General features: G+C 42.6%; 2 protein-coding genes across 2 annotated transcripts in view; both read right to left on the reverse strand.

Annotated features, from left to right (window-relative positions):
* LOC139586954 (striatin-4-like) overlaps positions 1-14,889 on the reverse strand; it is a 40,775-nt gene that overhangs the window by 13,594 nt on the left and 12,292 nt on the right. The window contains 7 exon segments of the mRNA XM_071420698.1: positions 1,091-1,215; positions 1,980-2,036; positions 2,601-2,733; positions 5,593-5,707; positions 7,931-8,064; positions 8,066-8,174; positions 14,058-14,118. Of these exon segments, the coding sequence (XP_071276799.1) occupies positions 1,091-1,215; positions 1,980-2,036; positions 2,601-2,733; positions 5,593-5,707; positions 7,931-8,064; positions 8,066-8,174; positions 14,058-14,118 (734 nt within the window).
* On the reverse strand, positions 8,171-10,958 carry LOC139586953 (uncharacterized). Its single transcript, XM_071420697.1, has 2 exons — positions 9,339-10,958; positions 8,171-9,279 (listed from the first exon to the last, which is right to left on the reverse strand). Exons 1-2 carry the CDS (start codon positions 9,524-9,526, stop codon positions 8,211-8,213), a joined length of 1,257 nt encoding a protein of 418 aa, XP_071276798.1. The 5' UTR covers positions 9,527-10,958; the 3' UTR covers positions 8,171-8,210.

Here is a 14,889-nt window from a genome sequence, read left to right on the forward strand (position 1 = left end):
ACACGCGGGTGGCACTTGGGGACATTGGGGACATGGGGGAACCAGGGCCATGGTGGCACTTGGGGACATGGGGGAACCAGGGCCATGGTGGCATTTGGGGACTTGGGGGAACCAGGGCCATGGTGGCATTTGGGGACTTGGTGGCACTTGGGGACTTGGGGGAATCAGGGCCATGGTGGCATTTGGGGACACTGAGGACAGGCACGGGCTCCAGCTGTGCCTTGGGGACAGCGCCGGCACCTGGGGACACGCGGGTGGCACTTGGGGACACGCGGTGGCACTTGGGGACACGGGGTGGCACTTGGGGACATTAGGGACATGGGGGAATCAAGGCCTTGGTGGCACTTGGGGACACTGAGGACAGGCACCTCAAGGACAGTGCTGGCACCTGGGACACACGGGTGGCACTTGGGGACACGCGGGTGGCACCTGGGGACACGCAAATGGCACTTGGGGACACTTTGGGGACACTGAGCCATGGGGATATTGGGGCTTGGTGGCACTTGGGGACACTGAGGACAGGCGCCTCAGGGACAGCGCTGGCACCTGGGGACACGTGGGTGGCACTTGGGGACACTTTGGGGACACTGGGCCATGGGGATATTGGGGTATGGTGGCACTTGGGGACACTCTGGGACATGCTGGGGACACAGCAGAATCGGGGTGTGGTGGCACTTGGGGACACTATGGGGACACTTGGGGACACTATGGGGACACTTGGGGACATGGGGGAACCAGGGCCATGGTGGCACTTGGGGACTTGGTGGCACTTGGGGACACTGAGGACAGGCGCCTCAGGGACAGCGCTGGCACCTGGGGACACGCGGGTGGCACTTGGGGACACGATGGGGACATGCAGGGACATTTTGGGGACACTGAGTTATGGGAGGAACCAGGGCCATGGTGGGACTTGGTGGCACTTGGGGACACTGGGGACTAGGGGGAATCAGGGCCAGGGTGGCATTGGGGACACTGGGGACACTGGGGACAGGTGGCACTGGGGACACTGGGGACACTGGGGACATTGGGGACACTGGGGACACTGGGGACACTGGGGACACTGGGGACACTGGGGACAGGTGTCACTCACGTCACCGCCGTCGTTGTCGTTGGTCACCGTCAGCTCCGCCAGGTCCCCGAGGCCGTCCAGGGCCAGCGCCTCGGCCTTGGGGACACCTGGGGACAGTGGGGACAATGGGGTGGCCTTGGGGACACCTGGGGACAATGGGGACACACAGGGACCCTGGGGACAATGGGGACACCAGGGTGGCCTTGGGGACACCTGGGGACAATGGGGACACACAGGGACCCTGGGGACAATGGGGACATTGGGGACAATGGGGTGGCCTTGGGGACAATGGGGACACTGGGGACAGTGGGGACAATGGGGACACCGGGGTGGCCTTGAGGACACCTGGGGACAATGGGGACAATGGGGACACCGGGGTGGCCTTGGGGACACACAGGGACAATGGGGACAATGGGGACAATGGGGACAATGGGGACAGTGACACCAGGGTGGCTTTGGGGACAATGGGGACAATGGGGACATTGGGGTGGCCTTGGGGACACACAGGGACAATGGGGACAGTGGGGACAGTGACATCAGGGTGGCTTTGAGGACAATGGGGACACACAGGGACCCTGGGGACAATGGAGACAATGGGGACACCGGGGTGGCCTTGGGGACATTGGGGACAATGGGGACAGTGACACCAGGGTGGCTTTGGGGACAATGGGGACAATGGGGTGGCCTTGGGGACACACAGGGACCCCCCAGGTGACACAGAAGTGACACTGAGGTGACACAGGTGACACAGGTCACACCCACAGGTGACACAGAGGTGACACCCACAGGTGACACCCACAGGTGACACACACAGGTGACACAGAGGTGACACAGGTCACACACACAGGTGACACTCAGGTGACACACAGGTGACACAGAGGTGACACACAGGTGACAGACGCGTCCTCACCTTCCGGTGGCCGCGGTGGCCCCAGGTCCCCGTCCCGCAGGTGGCACCGGTGGCTCTCTGTGACAATGGGGGTCAGGACATAGTGTCCCCAAAGTGTCCCCAAAGTGTCCCCAGCTGTCCCTGACCTCACCTCTGATGTCCCCAGGTGTCCCCAAGCTCATCCCAGGTGTCCCCAAGGTGTCCCCAGGTGTCCCCGGGCTCACCTCTGATGTCCCCAGGTGTCCCCAAGGCGTCCCCAGGTGTCCCCAAAGTGTCCCCGAGTGTCCCTGACCTCACCTCTGATGTCCCCAGGTGTCCCCAAAGTGTCCCCAAAGTGTCTCCAAGTGTTCCCAGGCTCACCTCTGATGTCCCCAGGTGTCCCCAAGCTCACCCCAGGTGTCCCCAAGGTGTCCCCAGGTGTCCCCGAGCTCACCTCTGATGTCCCCAGGTGTCCCCAAGTGTCCCCAAGGTGTCCCCAAGCTCACCTCTGATGTCCCCAGGTGTCCCCAAGCTCACCCCAGGTGTCCCCAGGTGTCCCCAGGTGTCCCCGAGGTGTCCCCAAGGTGTCCCCAAGGTGTCCCTGAGCTCACCTCTGATGTCCCCAGGTGTCCCCAGGTGTCCCCAAGGTGTCCCTGAGCTCACCTCTGATGTCCCCAGGTGTCCCCAAGGTGTCCCCAGGTGTCCCCAGGAAGTCGAACTCGCCCAGGGCGTCCTCGGAATCTTCCTCATCTTCATCGTCCTCCTCCTCCTCCTCCTCGGGGACCTTGGGGACGCTCTGGGGACAAAAGGGACACGAGGGTCAGGGCGGGGACAAAGAGGGACAAAAAAGGGACAAAAAATGGAGAAAAAAGGGACAAAAATCCTCCAAAAATTCCCTTAAAATCCCCCCCAAAATTCCCTTAAAATCCCCCCAAATCCCCTCTAAAATTTCCACGAAAATTTCCCAAAAATTTCCACGAAAATTTCCCAAAAATTTCCACGAAAATTTCCTCTAAAAATCCTGAAATTCCTGAAAAATCCTCCCCAAATCCCCTAAAATTCCCAAAATGCCCCAAAAATTCCATTTAAAATCCCCCCAAAAATCCTGGAAAAATCCCTGAAAAATCCTCCCAAATCCCCCAAAATCCCCGAAAAATTCCCCAAAAATCTTCCAAAAATTCCCCAAAACTCCTCTAAAAATCCCCAAAAATTCACAAAAAATTCCCTAAAAATTCCCTTAAAATCCCCCCAAATTCCCCAAAAATTTCCTCTAAAATTTCCTCTAAAAATCCTCCCAAAATCCCCTAAAAATCTCTTAAAAATTCCCCAAAAATCCCTTAAAATGCCCCCAAATCCTCTGAAATTCCCCAAAAATCCTCCCCAAACCTCCCAAAAATCCCCTAAAAATTCCCAATAAACCCTCCCAAAATCCCCCAAAAATCCTCCCAAATCCCCCAAAAATTCTCCAAAATTCCCCTAAAATCCCCCCCAAATCCTCTGAAATTTCCCAAAAATCCTCCCCAAATCCCCCAAAATTCACAAAATTCCCCAAAAATCTTCCACAAATTGTCCAAAAATTCTCCAAAATTCCCTTAAAATCCCCCCAAAATCCTCTAAAATTTCCTAAAAATTTCTTCTAAAAATCTTCCAAAAAATCCTCTAAAATCCCCCAAAAATCCTCCAAAAATTCCCTTAAAATCCCCCCAAAAATCCTCCAAAAATTCCCTTAAAAATTCCCCAAAAATCCTCTAAAAATTCCCCAAAATTCCCTTAAAATCCCCCCCAAAATCCTCTAAAATTTCCTAAAAATCCCCTAAAAATCTTCCAAAATCTCCCAAAAAATCCTCCCCAAATCCCCCAAAAATTCCCCAAAATCCCCTTAAAAAATCCCCCAAAAATCCTCCAATAATTCTCCAAAATTCCCTAAAAATCCTCTAAAAATCCTCTGAAATTCCCCAAAAATCCTCCCAAATCCCCCAAAAATTCTCCAAAATTCCCTTAAAATTCCCCCAAAATCCTCTAAAATTTCCTAAAAAATTCTTCTAAAAATCTTCCAAAAAATCCTCCCAAATACCCAAAAATCCTCCCAAAATCCCCTGAAAAATCCTCTAAAAATCCCCAAAAATTCACAAAAAATTCCCTTAAAATCCTCCCCAAATCCCCCAAAATCCCCTAAAAATCTCCTAAAAATTCCCCAAAATCCCCTAAAAATTCTCCAAAATTCCCTTAAAATCCCCCCAAATCCTCTGAAATTCCCCAAAAATCCTCCCTAAACCTCCCAAAAATCCCCTAAAAATTCCCAATAAATCCCCCCAAAATCCTCTAAAATTTCCTAAAAATTTCCTCCAAAAATCTTCTAAAATTCCCTAAAAATCCCCCAAAAAATCCCCCAAAAAATCCCCTAAAAATCCTCCCAAAATCCCCCAAAAATCTCCTCAAAATTCCCCAAAAATCCTCCAAATACCCCAAAATCCCCTGAAAATCCCCTAAAAATTCCCAAAAAATCCTCCCAAAACCCCCAAAAATGCTCCAAATTTCCCCCAAAAATTCACAAAAATTTTCTTAAAAATCCCCCAAAAATCCTCCAAAAATTCCCTTAAAATCCCCCCAAAATCCTCCCAAATTCCCCAAAAATTCTTTAAAATTCCCTAAAAATTTCCTCTAAAAATCCTCCCCAAATCCCCCCAAAATCCCCTAAAAATCTCCTAAAAATTCCCCAAAAATCCCCCAAAATTCCCTTAAAATCCCCCCAAAATCCTCTAAAATTTCCTAAAAATTTCCTCTAAAATTTCCTCTAAAAATCTTCCAAAAAATCCTCTAAAATCCCCCAAAAATCCTCCAAAAATTCCCTAAAAATCCCCTTAAAAAATCCCCAAAATCCTCTAAAAATTCTCCAAAATTCCCTTAAAATCCCCCCCAAATCCTCTGAAATTTCCCAAAAATCCTCCCCAAACCCTCCCAAAATCCCCCCAGAATCCTCTAAAATTTCCTAAAAATTTCCTCTAAAAATCTTCCAAAAAATCCTCCCCAAATCCCCCAAAATCCCCTAAAAATTCCCCAAAACTCCTCTAAAAATCCCCAAAAATTCACAAAAAATTCCCTAAAAATTCCCTTAAAATCCCCCCAAATCCCCCCAAAAATCCTCCCAAATTCCCCAAAAATTCTCTCTAAAATTTCCTCTAAAAATCCCCTAAAAATCCTCCCCAAATCCCCCAAAATCCCCTTAAAAAAATCCCCAAAATCCTCTAAAAATTCTCCAAAATTCCCCTAAAATCCCCCCCAAATCCTCTGAAATTCCCCAAAAATCCTCCCCAAACCTCCCAAAATCCCCCAAAATTCCCCCCAGAATCCTCTAAAATTTCCTAAAAATTTCCTTTAAATTTCCTCTAAAAATCTTCCAAAAAATCCTCCCCAAATCCCCCAAAATCCCCTAAAAATTCCCCATAACTCCTCTAAAAATCCCCAAAAATTCACAAAAAATTCCCTAAAAATTCCCTTAAAATCCCCCAAAAATCCCCCAAAAATTCTCCAAAATCCCCTTAAAAATCCCCCCCAAAACCTCTGAAATTTCCCAAAAATCCCCTAAAAATTCCCAATAAACCCCCCAAAATCCCCTAAAAATTCCCAAAATTCCCAAAATCCCCGGATTTGGGACCTTTCCCCTCCTGCGGGCGGGGGTGGGGGAGGGGCTCTCGGGCTCCTCCTCTTCATCGCTGTCATCCTCGGGGGGGGAGGGGCTGAGCCCGGCCTGCGGCTCCTTCCCGGCGTTCCTGGAGGGGGAAATGGGGGGAAATCCCAAAAAAAAGGGGGAAAGAAAGGAAAAGGAAAGGGAAAAAGTTTAGGCAAAAAAAATCCCCCCAAAAAATCCCAAAAAATTAAAAAAAATCCTAAAAAAATCCCCAAAAAATTCAAAAAAAAATTCCCAAAAAATCCCAAAAAAGGAAAAAAAGAAAGGAAAAGAAAAGGGAAAAAGTTTAGGCAAAAAAAATCCCCCCAAAAAATTCCAAAAAATAAAAAAAAAATCCCAAAAAATGCCCAAAAAATAAAAAAAAATCTCCCAAAAAATCCCAAAAAAAGGGGGAAAAGAAAGGAAAATAAAAATGAAAAATTTAGGCCAAAAAATCCCCCAAAAAATCCCAAAAAATAAAAAAAAAATCGCCCAAAATCCCAAAAAAATCCCCCAAAAAATTCCCAAAAAATCCCAAAAAAGGAAAAAAAGAAAGGAAAAGAAAAGGGAAAAAGTTTAGGCAAAAAAATCCCCCAAAAATTCCAAAAAATAAAAAAAAATCGCCCAAAAAATCCCCAAAAAATCCCCAAAAATTGCAAAAAATCCCCAAAAAAATCCCCAAAAAATCCCAAAGAAAGGAAAAAAAGAAAGGAAAAGGGAAAAATTTTAGGCAAAAAAAATCCCCAAAAAATTCCCAAAAAAATCGCAAAAAAATCCCCAAAAAATCCCCCAAAAATCCCAAAAATCCCCTCAAAATCTCCCTAAAAATCCCAAAAAATCTCCAAAAAATCCCCCAAAAATCCCCAAAAAATCCCCAAAAAGGGAAAAAAAAAAGGTGAAAAACCCAGCCCAAAAAATCCCCCCAAAATTCTCCAAAATATCCCCAAAAAATCCCAAAAAAATCTCCCCCAACCCCCACAAAACTCCCTAAAAATCCCCCCAAAAATCCTCTCAAAAATTCCCTAAAAATTCCATGAAAATCTTCCCCAAACCCTCCAAAATTCCCTCAAAATCCCCCAAAATTCCCTCAAACCACCCCCAAAATCCCCAAATTTCCCCAACCCCCCCAAAACCCCCAAATTTCCCCAAAATTCCCTAAAAATTCCCTCAAAACCCCCCCAAAATTCCCTAAAAATTCCCTCAAAATCCCCCAAAATTCCCTCAAAACCCCCGCAAAAATTCCCCAAAATTCCCTAAAAATTCCCTCAAAATCCCATCAAAATCTCCCCCAAACCTCCCTAAAAATCTCCCCCCAAATTCCTTAAAAACCCCAGAATTCCCTAAAAATTCCCTAAAACTCCCATCAAAATCTCCCCAAAACCCCCCCAAAACTCCCCCAAAATTCCCTCAAAACCCCCCAAAACCTCCCAACCCCACCGCAAAAAATTCCCTCAAATCCCCAAATCCCCCCTAGAACCCCCAAATTTCCCAAAAATTCCCTAAAAATTCCCTAAAAATCCCATGAAAATCTCCCCCAAACCACCCCAAAATTCCCTAAAATAACGCAAAATTCCCTCAAAATTCCCCAAAATTTCCCTAAAATCCCCATTCCCCAAAATTCCCTAAAAATTCCATCAAAACCCCCCCAAAACCTCCCAACCCCACCCCAAAAAATTCCCTAAAATCCCCAAATCCCCCAAAATTCCCTAAAACTTCCATCAAAATCTCCCCCAAACCCCCCCAAATTCCCTCAAAATCCCCCCAAAATTCCCTCAAAACCCCCCCAAAATCCCCAAATTTCCCCAAAAATTCCCTCAAAACCCCCCAAAATTCCCTAAAATTTCCCTCAAAATCCCCCAAAATTCCTTCAAAAACCCCCAAAATTCCCCCAAAACCCCCCCAAACCACCCATAAATCCCCAAATTTCCCAAAAATTCCCTAAAAATCCCATGAAAATCTCCCCCAAACCCTCCAAAATTCCCTCAAAATCCCCCCCAAAATTCCCTCAAAATCCCCCAAAATTCCCTCAAAATCCCCCAAAATTCCCTCAAAATCCCATCAAAATCTCCCAAAATTCCCTCAAAACCCCCCCAAAAATTCCCCAAAATTCCCTAAAAATTCTCTCAAAATCCCCCCAAAATTCCCTCAAAACCCCCCCAAAATCCCCAAATTTCCCCAAAAATTCCCTCAAAACCCCCCCAAAATTCCCCAAAATTCCCTCAAACCCCCCCCCAAAATCCCCAAAATTCCCCAAATTCCCCAAAACCCCCAAATTTCCCCAAAATTCCCCCAAATTTCCCCAAAATCCCCGGAATTCGCCCCCAACCTCTGGATCTGCTCCTGGATCCTTCGCAGCAGCAGCGACTCCGAGCCCGGGGGAGGGGAGGGGGGGGTCCCGGGGCTGGGGGGGGGCTCCAGGAATTCCCGAAATTCCCGAAATTCCCGAAATTCCGGAGGAAATTCCCGCGGAAAGTTCTGGAATGGGGGGGGGGCTCCGGCCCAGCAGCGCCCGAAGCCTCCGGGCCCTCATGTCCAGGACGGTGTCGCTGTAGCCAACCTCGTCCAGGTACCTGATTTGGGGGAAAATCCAAGAAAAAATGGGAATTTTAGGGGTGGAAAATGGTGGGAAATAATGGGAGAGTGGAAATCCTAAAAATTCCGGTGAAAATGTGAAAAATTCCCCAAAAATTCGGTGAAAATCCCACAAAAATCCCACAAAAATCCTGAGAAAATTCCCACAAAAATTCCGGTGAAAATACCACAAAAATCCCAGAAAAATCCCAGAAAAATCCTGAGAAAATTCCCACAAAAATTCCAGAAAAATCTCCACAAAAATACTGGAAAAAATCCCACAAAAATCCTGAGAAAAATCCCACAAAAGTCTCCACAAAAATCCAGGAAAAAAATCCCACAAAAATCCCAGAAAAATCCAGGAAAAATCCATAAAAAATGCACACAAAAATCTTGGGGAAATCCCCACAAAAATTCGGGGAAAATTCCCCCAAAAATTCTGGGAAAATCCCAGAAAAAATCCCCACAAAAATCCAGGAAAATCCCTTCAAAAATCCAGAAAAAATCCCCTCAAAATCCTTGAAAAAGTCCCCACAAAAATCCTGAGAAAATTCTGGAAAAATCCCAGCAAAAATCGAGGAAAAATCCCCACAAAAATTTTGGGGAAATCCCCACAAAAATCCTGGAAAAATCCCAGAAATTCCCGTGGAAAGTTCTGGAATTGGGCCCTCATGTCCAGGACGGTGTCGCTGTAGCCAACCTCGTCCAGGTACCTGATTTGGGGGAAAAATACGGAAAAATGGGAATTTTAGGGGTGGGAAATGGTGGGAAAAGGTCCTCGAGGGGAAAATGGGAAAAATTCCCACAAAAATGGGAAAAATTCCCGAAAAATTTGGTGAAAATCCCACAAAAATCCTTGAAAAAACCCACGAAAATCCTGAGAAAATCCAGCAAAAATCCCCACAAAAATCCTGAGAAAATTCCCACAAAAATCCAGGAAAATCCCAGAAAAATCCCAGCAAAAATCCCCACAAAAATCCTGAGAAAAATCTCCACGAAAATCCTGGAAAATTTCCACAAAAATCCAGCAAAAATCCCAGAAAAATCCAGGAAAAATCCATAAAAAATCCACACAAAAATCTTGGGGAAATCCCCACAAAAATTCTGGAAAAATCCCAGAAAAAATCCACACAAAAATCTTGGGGAAATCCCCACAAAAAAACCTGCAAAAATTCCCACAAAAATTCCACAAAAATCTCCACAAAAATCCTGAAAAAATCCCCTCAAAATCCTTGCAAAAATCCCCACGAAAATCCTGAGAAAATCCCAGAAAAAATCCCCACAAAAATCCTTGAAAAAATCCCCACAAAAATCCAGAAAAAATCCCACAAAAATCCAGGAAAAAATCCATAAAAAATCCACACAAAAATCTTGGGGAAATCCCCACAAAAAAACCTGCAAAAATTCCCACAAAAATTCCACAAAAATCTCCACAAAAATCCTGAAAAAATCCCCTCAAAATCCTTGCAAAAATCCCCACGAAAATCCTGAGAAAATTCTGGAAAAATTCCCCACAAAAATCGAGGAAAAATCCCCACAGAAATTTTGGGAAAATCCCCACAAAAATCCTGGAAAAATCCCAGAAAAATCCCAACAAAAATCCCACAAAAATCCCTGGAAAAATCCCAGAAAAAATCCCCACAAAAATCCTGGAAAAATCCCAGAAATTCCCGTGGAAAGTTCTGGAATTGGGCCCTCATGTCCAGGACGGTGTCGCTGTAGCCAACCTCGTCCAGGTACCTGATTTGGGGGAAAATCCAAGAAAAAATGGGAATTTTAGGGGTGGAAAATAATGGCAGGGTGGAAATCCTAAAAATTCCGGTGAAAATGTGAAAAATTCCCCAAAAATTCGGTGAAAATCCCACAAAAATCCCACAAAAATCCTGAGAAAATTCCCACAAAAATTCCGGTGAAAATACCACAAAAATCCCAGAAAAATCCCAGAAAAATCCTGAGAAAATTCCCACAAAAATTCCAGAAAAATCTCCACAAAAATACTGGAAAAAATCCCACAAAAATCCTGAGAAAAATCCCACAAAAGTCTCCACAAAAATCCAGGAAAAAAATCCCACAAAAATCCCTGCAAAAATCCTGGAAAAATCCTGGAAAAAATCCCACAAAAATTCTGGAAAAAATCCTGGGAAAATCCTGGAAAAAATCCCACAAAAATCCCTGTAAAAATCCTGGGAAAATCCTGGAAAAAATCCCACAAAAATTCTGGAAAAAATCCCAGAAAAATCCCTGCAAAAATCCTGGAAAAATCCCCTCAAAATCCTTGAAAAATTCCTACAAAAATCCTGAGAAAATTCTGGAAAAATTCCCCACAAAAATCGAGGAAAAATCCCCACAGAAATTTTGGGAAAATCCCCACAAAAATCCTGGAAAAATCCCAGAAAAAATCCACACAAAAATCCTGGAAAAATCCCAGAAATTCCCGTGGAAAGTTCTGGAATTGGGCCCTCATGTCCAGGACGGTGTCGCTGTAGCCAACCTCGTCCAGGTACCTGATTTGGGGGAAAAATACGGAAAAATGGGAATTTTAGGGGTGGGAAATGATGGGAGAAGGTCCTGAAGGGGAAAATGGGAAAAAGTCCCACAAAAATGGGAAAAATTCCCGAAAAATTCAGTGAAAATCCCATAAAAATCCCACAAAATTCTGGTGAAAATCCCACAAAAATCCCACAAAAATCCCACAAAAATCCTGAGAAAATTCCCACAAAAATTCCAGAAAAATCCCTGCAAAAATCCTGGAAAAATCCTGGAAAAAATCCCCACAAAAATTCTGGAAAAAATCCCAGAAAAATCCCTGCAAAAATCCTGGAAAAATCCCCTCAAAATCCTTGAAAAATTCCTACAAAAATCCTGAGAAAATTCTGGAAAAATTCCCCACAAAAATCGAGGAAAAATCCCCACAGAAATTTTGGGAAAATCCCCACAAAAATCCTGGAAAAATCCCAGAAAAATCCCAACAAAAATCCCACAAAAATCCCTGGAAAAATCCCAGAAAAAATCCCCACAAAAATCCTGGAAAAATCCCAGAAATTCCCGTGGAAATTCTGGAATTGGGCCCTCATGTCCAGGACGGTGTCGCTGTAGCCAACCTCGTCCAGGTACCTGATTTGGGGGAAAATCCGGGAAAAAATGGGAATTTTAGGGGTGGGAAATGATGGGAGAAGGTCCTGAAGGGGAAAATGGGAAAAAGTCCCAGGAAAATGGGAAAAATTCCCACAAAAATTGGAAAAATTGCCACAGAAATGTGGAAAATTCCCCAAAAATTCCGGTGAAAATACCACGAGAATCCTGGAAAATTCATGGAAAAATCCACCCTAAAATCCTGGAAAAATCCACGCTAAAATCCCAGAAAAGTCTCCACAAAAAATCCTGCAAAAATCCTGGAAAAAATCCCACAAAAATCCCCTCAAAATCCTTGAAAAAGTCCGCATGAAAATCCAGCAAAAATTCCACAAAAATCCAGGAAAATTCCCACAGAAATTCCACAAAAATCTCCACAAAAAAACCCTGGAAAATTTCCCTTAAAATCCTTGAAAAAGTCCCCACAAAAATCCTGAGAAAATCCTGGAAAATTCCCACAAAAATTCCACAAAAATCTCCACAAAAAAACCCCTGGAAAATTTCCCTTAAAATCCTTGAGAAAGTCCCCACAAAAATCCTGAGAAAATCCCAGAAAAAATCCACACAAAAATCCTGAAAAAATCCCAGAAAAAATCCTGAGAAAATCCCAGAAAATTTCCACAAAAATCCAGGAAAAATCCCCACAGAAATTTTGGGAAAATCCCCACAAAAATTCTGGAAAAATCCCAGAAAAATCCCAACAAAAATCTCCACAAAAATCCTGAAAAAATCCCCTCAAAATCCTTGCAAAAATCCCCACAAAAATCCTGAGAAAATCCTGAGAAAAATCTCCACAAAAATTTTGGTAAAATCCCCACAAAAATTCTGGAAAATTCCCACAAAATTCTTGGAAAAATCCCACAAAAATCCCTGCAAAAATCCCAGAAAAAATCCCCACAAAAATTTTGGAAAATCCCAGAAAAATCCTGAGAAAAATCTCCACAAAAATCCTTGACAAATTCCCACAAAAATACTGAAAAAAATCCCCTGAAAATCCTTGAAAAAGTCCCCACGAAAATCCTGAGAAAATCCCAGGAAAAATCCCTGCAAAAATCCTGGAAAAATTCCCACAAAAATTCGGGAAAAATCCCAGCAAAAATCTCCACAAAAATCCTGAAAAATCCCCTCAAAATCCTTGAAAAAATCTCCACAAAAATCCTGAGAAAATCCTGGAAAAATTCCACAAAAATCCAGGAAAAATCCCAGAAAAAAACCCCACAAAATCCTGAGAAAATCCCAGAAAAATCCCTCAAAAATCCTGAGAAAATCCCGCAAAAATCCACACAAAAAATTTGGGAAAATCCCCTCAAAAATTCCCACAAAAATTCTGGAAAAATCCCACAAAAATCCCCACAAAAATTCCCCAAAATCCCATCCAAAATCCCACAAAAATGGCCCAAAATCCTTAAAAAATTCTGCAAAAATTCCACAAAAATCCAGGAAAAATCCCAGAAAAAATCCACACAAAAATCCTGAGAAAATCCTGGAAAAATCCCCAAAAAACATTGAGAAAATCCTGGAAAAAAATCACAAAAATCCACGAAAAATCTTGCAAAAATCCCCCAAAAATCCTGAGAAAATCAATCAAAAATCCCCACAAAAATCCAGGAAAAATCTTGGAAAAATCCCCCCAAAATATTGAGAAAATCCTGGAAAAATTGCACAAAAATCCAGGAAAAATCCCAGAAAAAATCCACACAAAAATTCAGGAAAAATCCCAGAAAAAAATCCACACAAAAATTCAGGAAAAATCCTGCAAAAATTCCCCCAAAAATCCTGAAAAAATCACTCAAAAATCCTGGAAAAATTCCACAAAAATCCCTCAAAAATCCCAGAAAAAATCCCCACAAAAATCCAGGAAAAATCCTGCAAAAATTCCACAAAAATTCTGGAAAAATCCCACCAAAAATTCCCCAAAATCCCTCCAAAAATCCCACAAAAACGGCCCAAAATCCTTCAAAATTTCTGCAAAAATTGCACAAAAATCCAGGAAAAAACCCAGAAAAAATCCACACAAAAATCCTGAGAAAATCCTGAAAAAATCCCGGAAAAAATCCAGGAAAAATCCCAGAAAAAATCCCCACAAAAATCCTGAGAAAATCCCAGAAAAATCCCTCAAAAATCCTGAGAAAATCCCGCAAAAATCCACACAAAAAATTTGGGAAAATCCCCTCAAAAATTCCCACAAAAATTCTGGAAAAATCCCACAAAAATCCCACCAAAAAAGCGCCAAAATCCCATCCAAAATCCCACAAAAACGGCCCAAAATCCTCCAAAAAAATTCTGCAAAAATTCCATAAAAATCCAGGAAAAATCCCAGAAAAAATCCCCACAAAAATCCTGAGAAAATCCTGGAAAAATCCCGGAAAAAATCCAGGAAAAATCCCAGAAAAAATCCCCACAAAAATCCTGAGAAAATCCCAGAAAAATCCCTCAAAAATCCTGAGAAAATCCCGCAAAAATCCACACAAAAAATTTGGGAAAATCCCCTCAAAAATTCCCACAAAAATCCTGGAAAAATCCCACAAAAATCCCCACAAAAAAGCCCCAAAATCCCATCCAAAATCCCACAAAAACGGCCCAAAATCCTCCAAAAATTCGGTAAAAATTCCACAAAAATCCCCCAAAATTGCTCCAAAAAATCTCAAAAATTGCCCAGAAAACCCCAAAACCCCAAAAATCCCAAAAATTCCCAAAAAATTCCCCAAAAATTCCCAAAAATTCCCAAATTTCCCAATCCCAGCACTCACTGGCGCAGGAGCTGCCTCCCGTCCTTCCAGGCTCCCTCCAGCTCCACGGGGCCGTTGGACACTGGGGGAAATCAGGGGTGAGAAAGGCAAAAATAACCAAAAATAACCCAAAAATAACCCAAAAATAACAAAGAAATCATCCCAAATATAACCCAAAAATAACCTAAAAATAACCAAAAAATTATCCCAAAAATAACCTAAAAATAACCTAAAAATTACCATCAAAATATCCCAAAATCAGCCCAAAATCAGCCCAAAAATAACCAAAAAATAACCTAAAAATAACCAAAAAATTATCCCAAATATTACCCAAAAATAACCTAAAAATTATCCCAAAAATAACCTAAACTTAACACAAAAATAACCTAAAAATAACCCCAAAAATATCCCAAAATAACCTAAAAATAACCCAAAAATTAACCCAAAAATGACCAAAAAATAACCTAAAAATAACCCAAAAATAACCTAAAAATAACTTAAAAATTAACCCAAAATTAACCCAAAAATAACCTAAAAATAACCTAAAAATTACCCCCAAAATAACCCAAAAATAACCTAAAAATTACCCCAAAAATAACCTAAAAATAACCTAAAAATTATCCCAAATATAACCCAAAAATAACCTAAAAATAACCAAAAAATTATCCCAAAAATACCCCAAAAATAATCCCAAAAATAACCTAAAAATTACCCCAAAAATACCCAAAAAATATCGAAAAAATTACACCAAAAATTACACCAAAAATAACCCAAAAATAACCCAAAAATAACCCAAAAATAACAAAGAAATTATCCCAAAAATAACCTAAAAATAACCAAAAAATTATCCCAA

Source organism: Agelaius tricolor, unplaced genomic scaffold, assembly GCF_023055355.1.
Source record: "Agelaius tricolor isolate 1412-34295 unplaced genomic scaffold, bAgeTri1.0.p SCAF_155, whole genome shotgun sequence".
In the NCBI taxonomy this organism is placed as follows: Eukaryota; Metazoa; Chordata; class Aves; order Passeriformes; family Icteridae; genus Agelaius; species Agelaius tricolor.

Excerpts from the sequence above, each read along its gene's own strand:
- LOC139586953 (XM_071420697.1), bottom strand. The coding sequence starts at position 9,526 with ATGGATTTTTTCCTGGATTTTTGTGGGATTTTTTCTGGATTTTTGTGG. Across the intron at positions 9,280-9,338 it reads TTTTGTGGGAATTTTTGCAG|AATTTTTGTGGGGATTTCCC; the intron begins GTTTTTTTGTGG and ends GGATTTTTCCAG.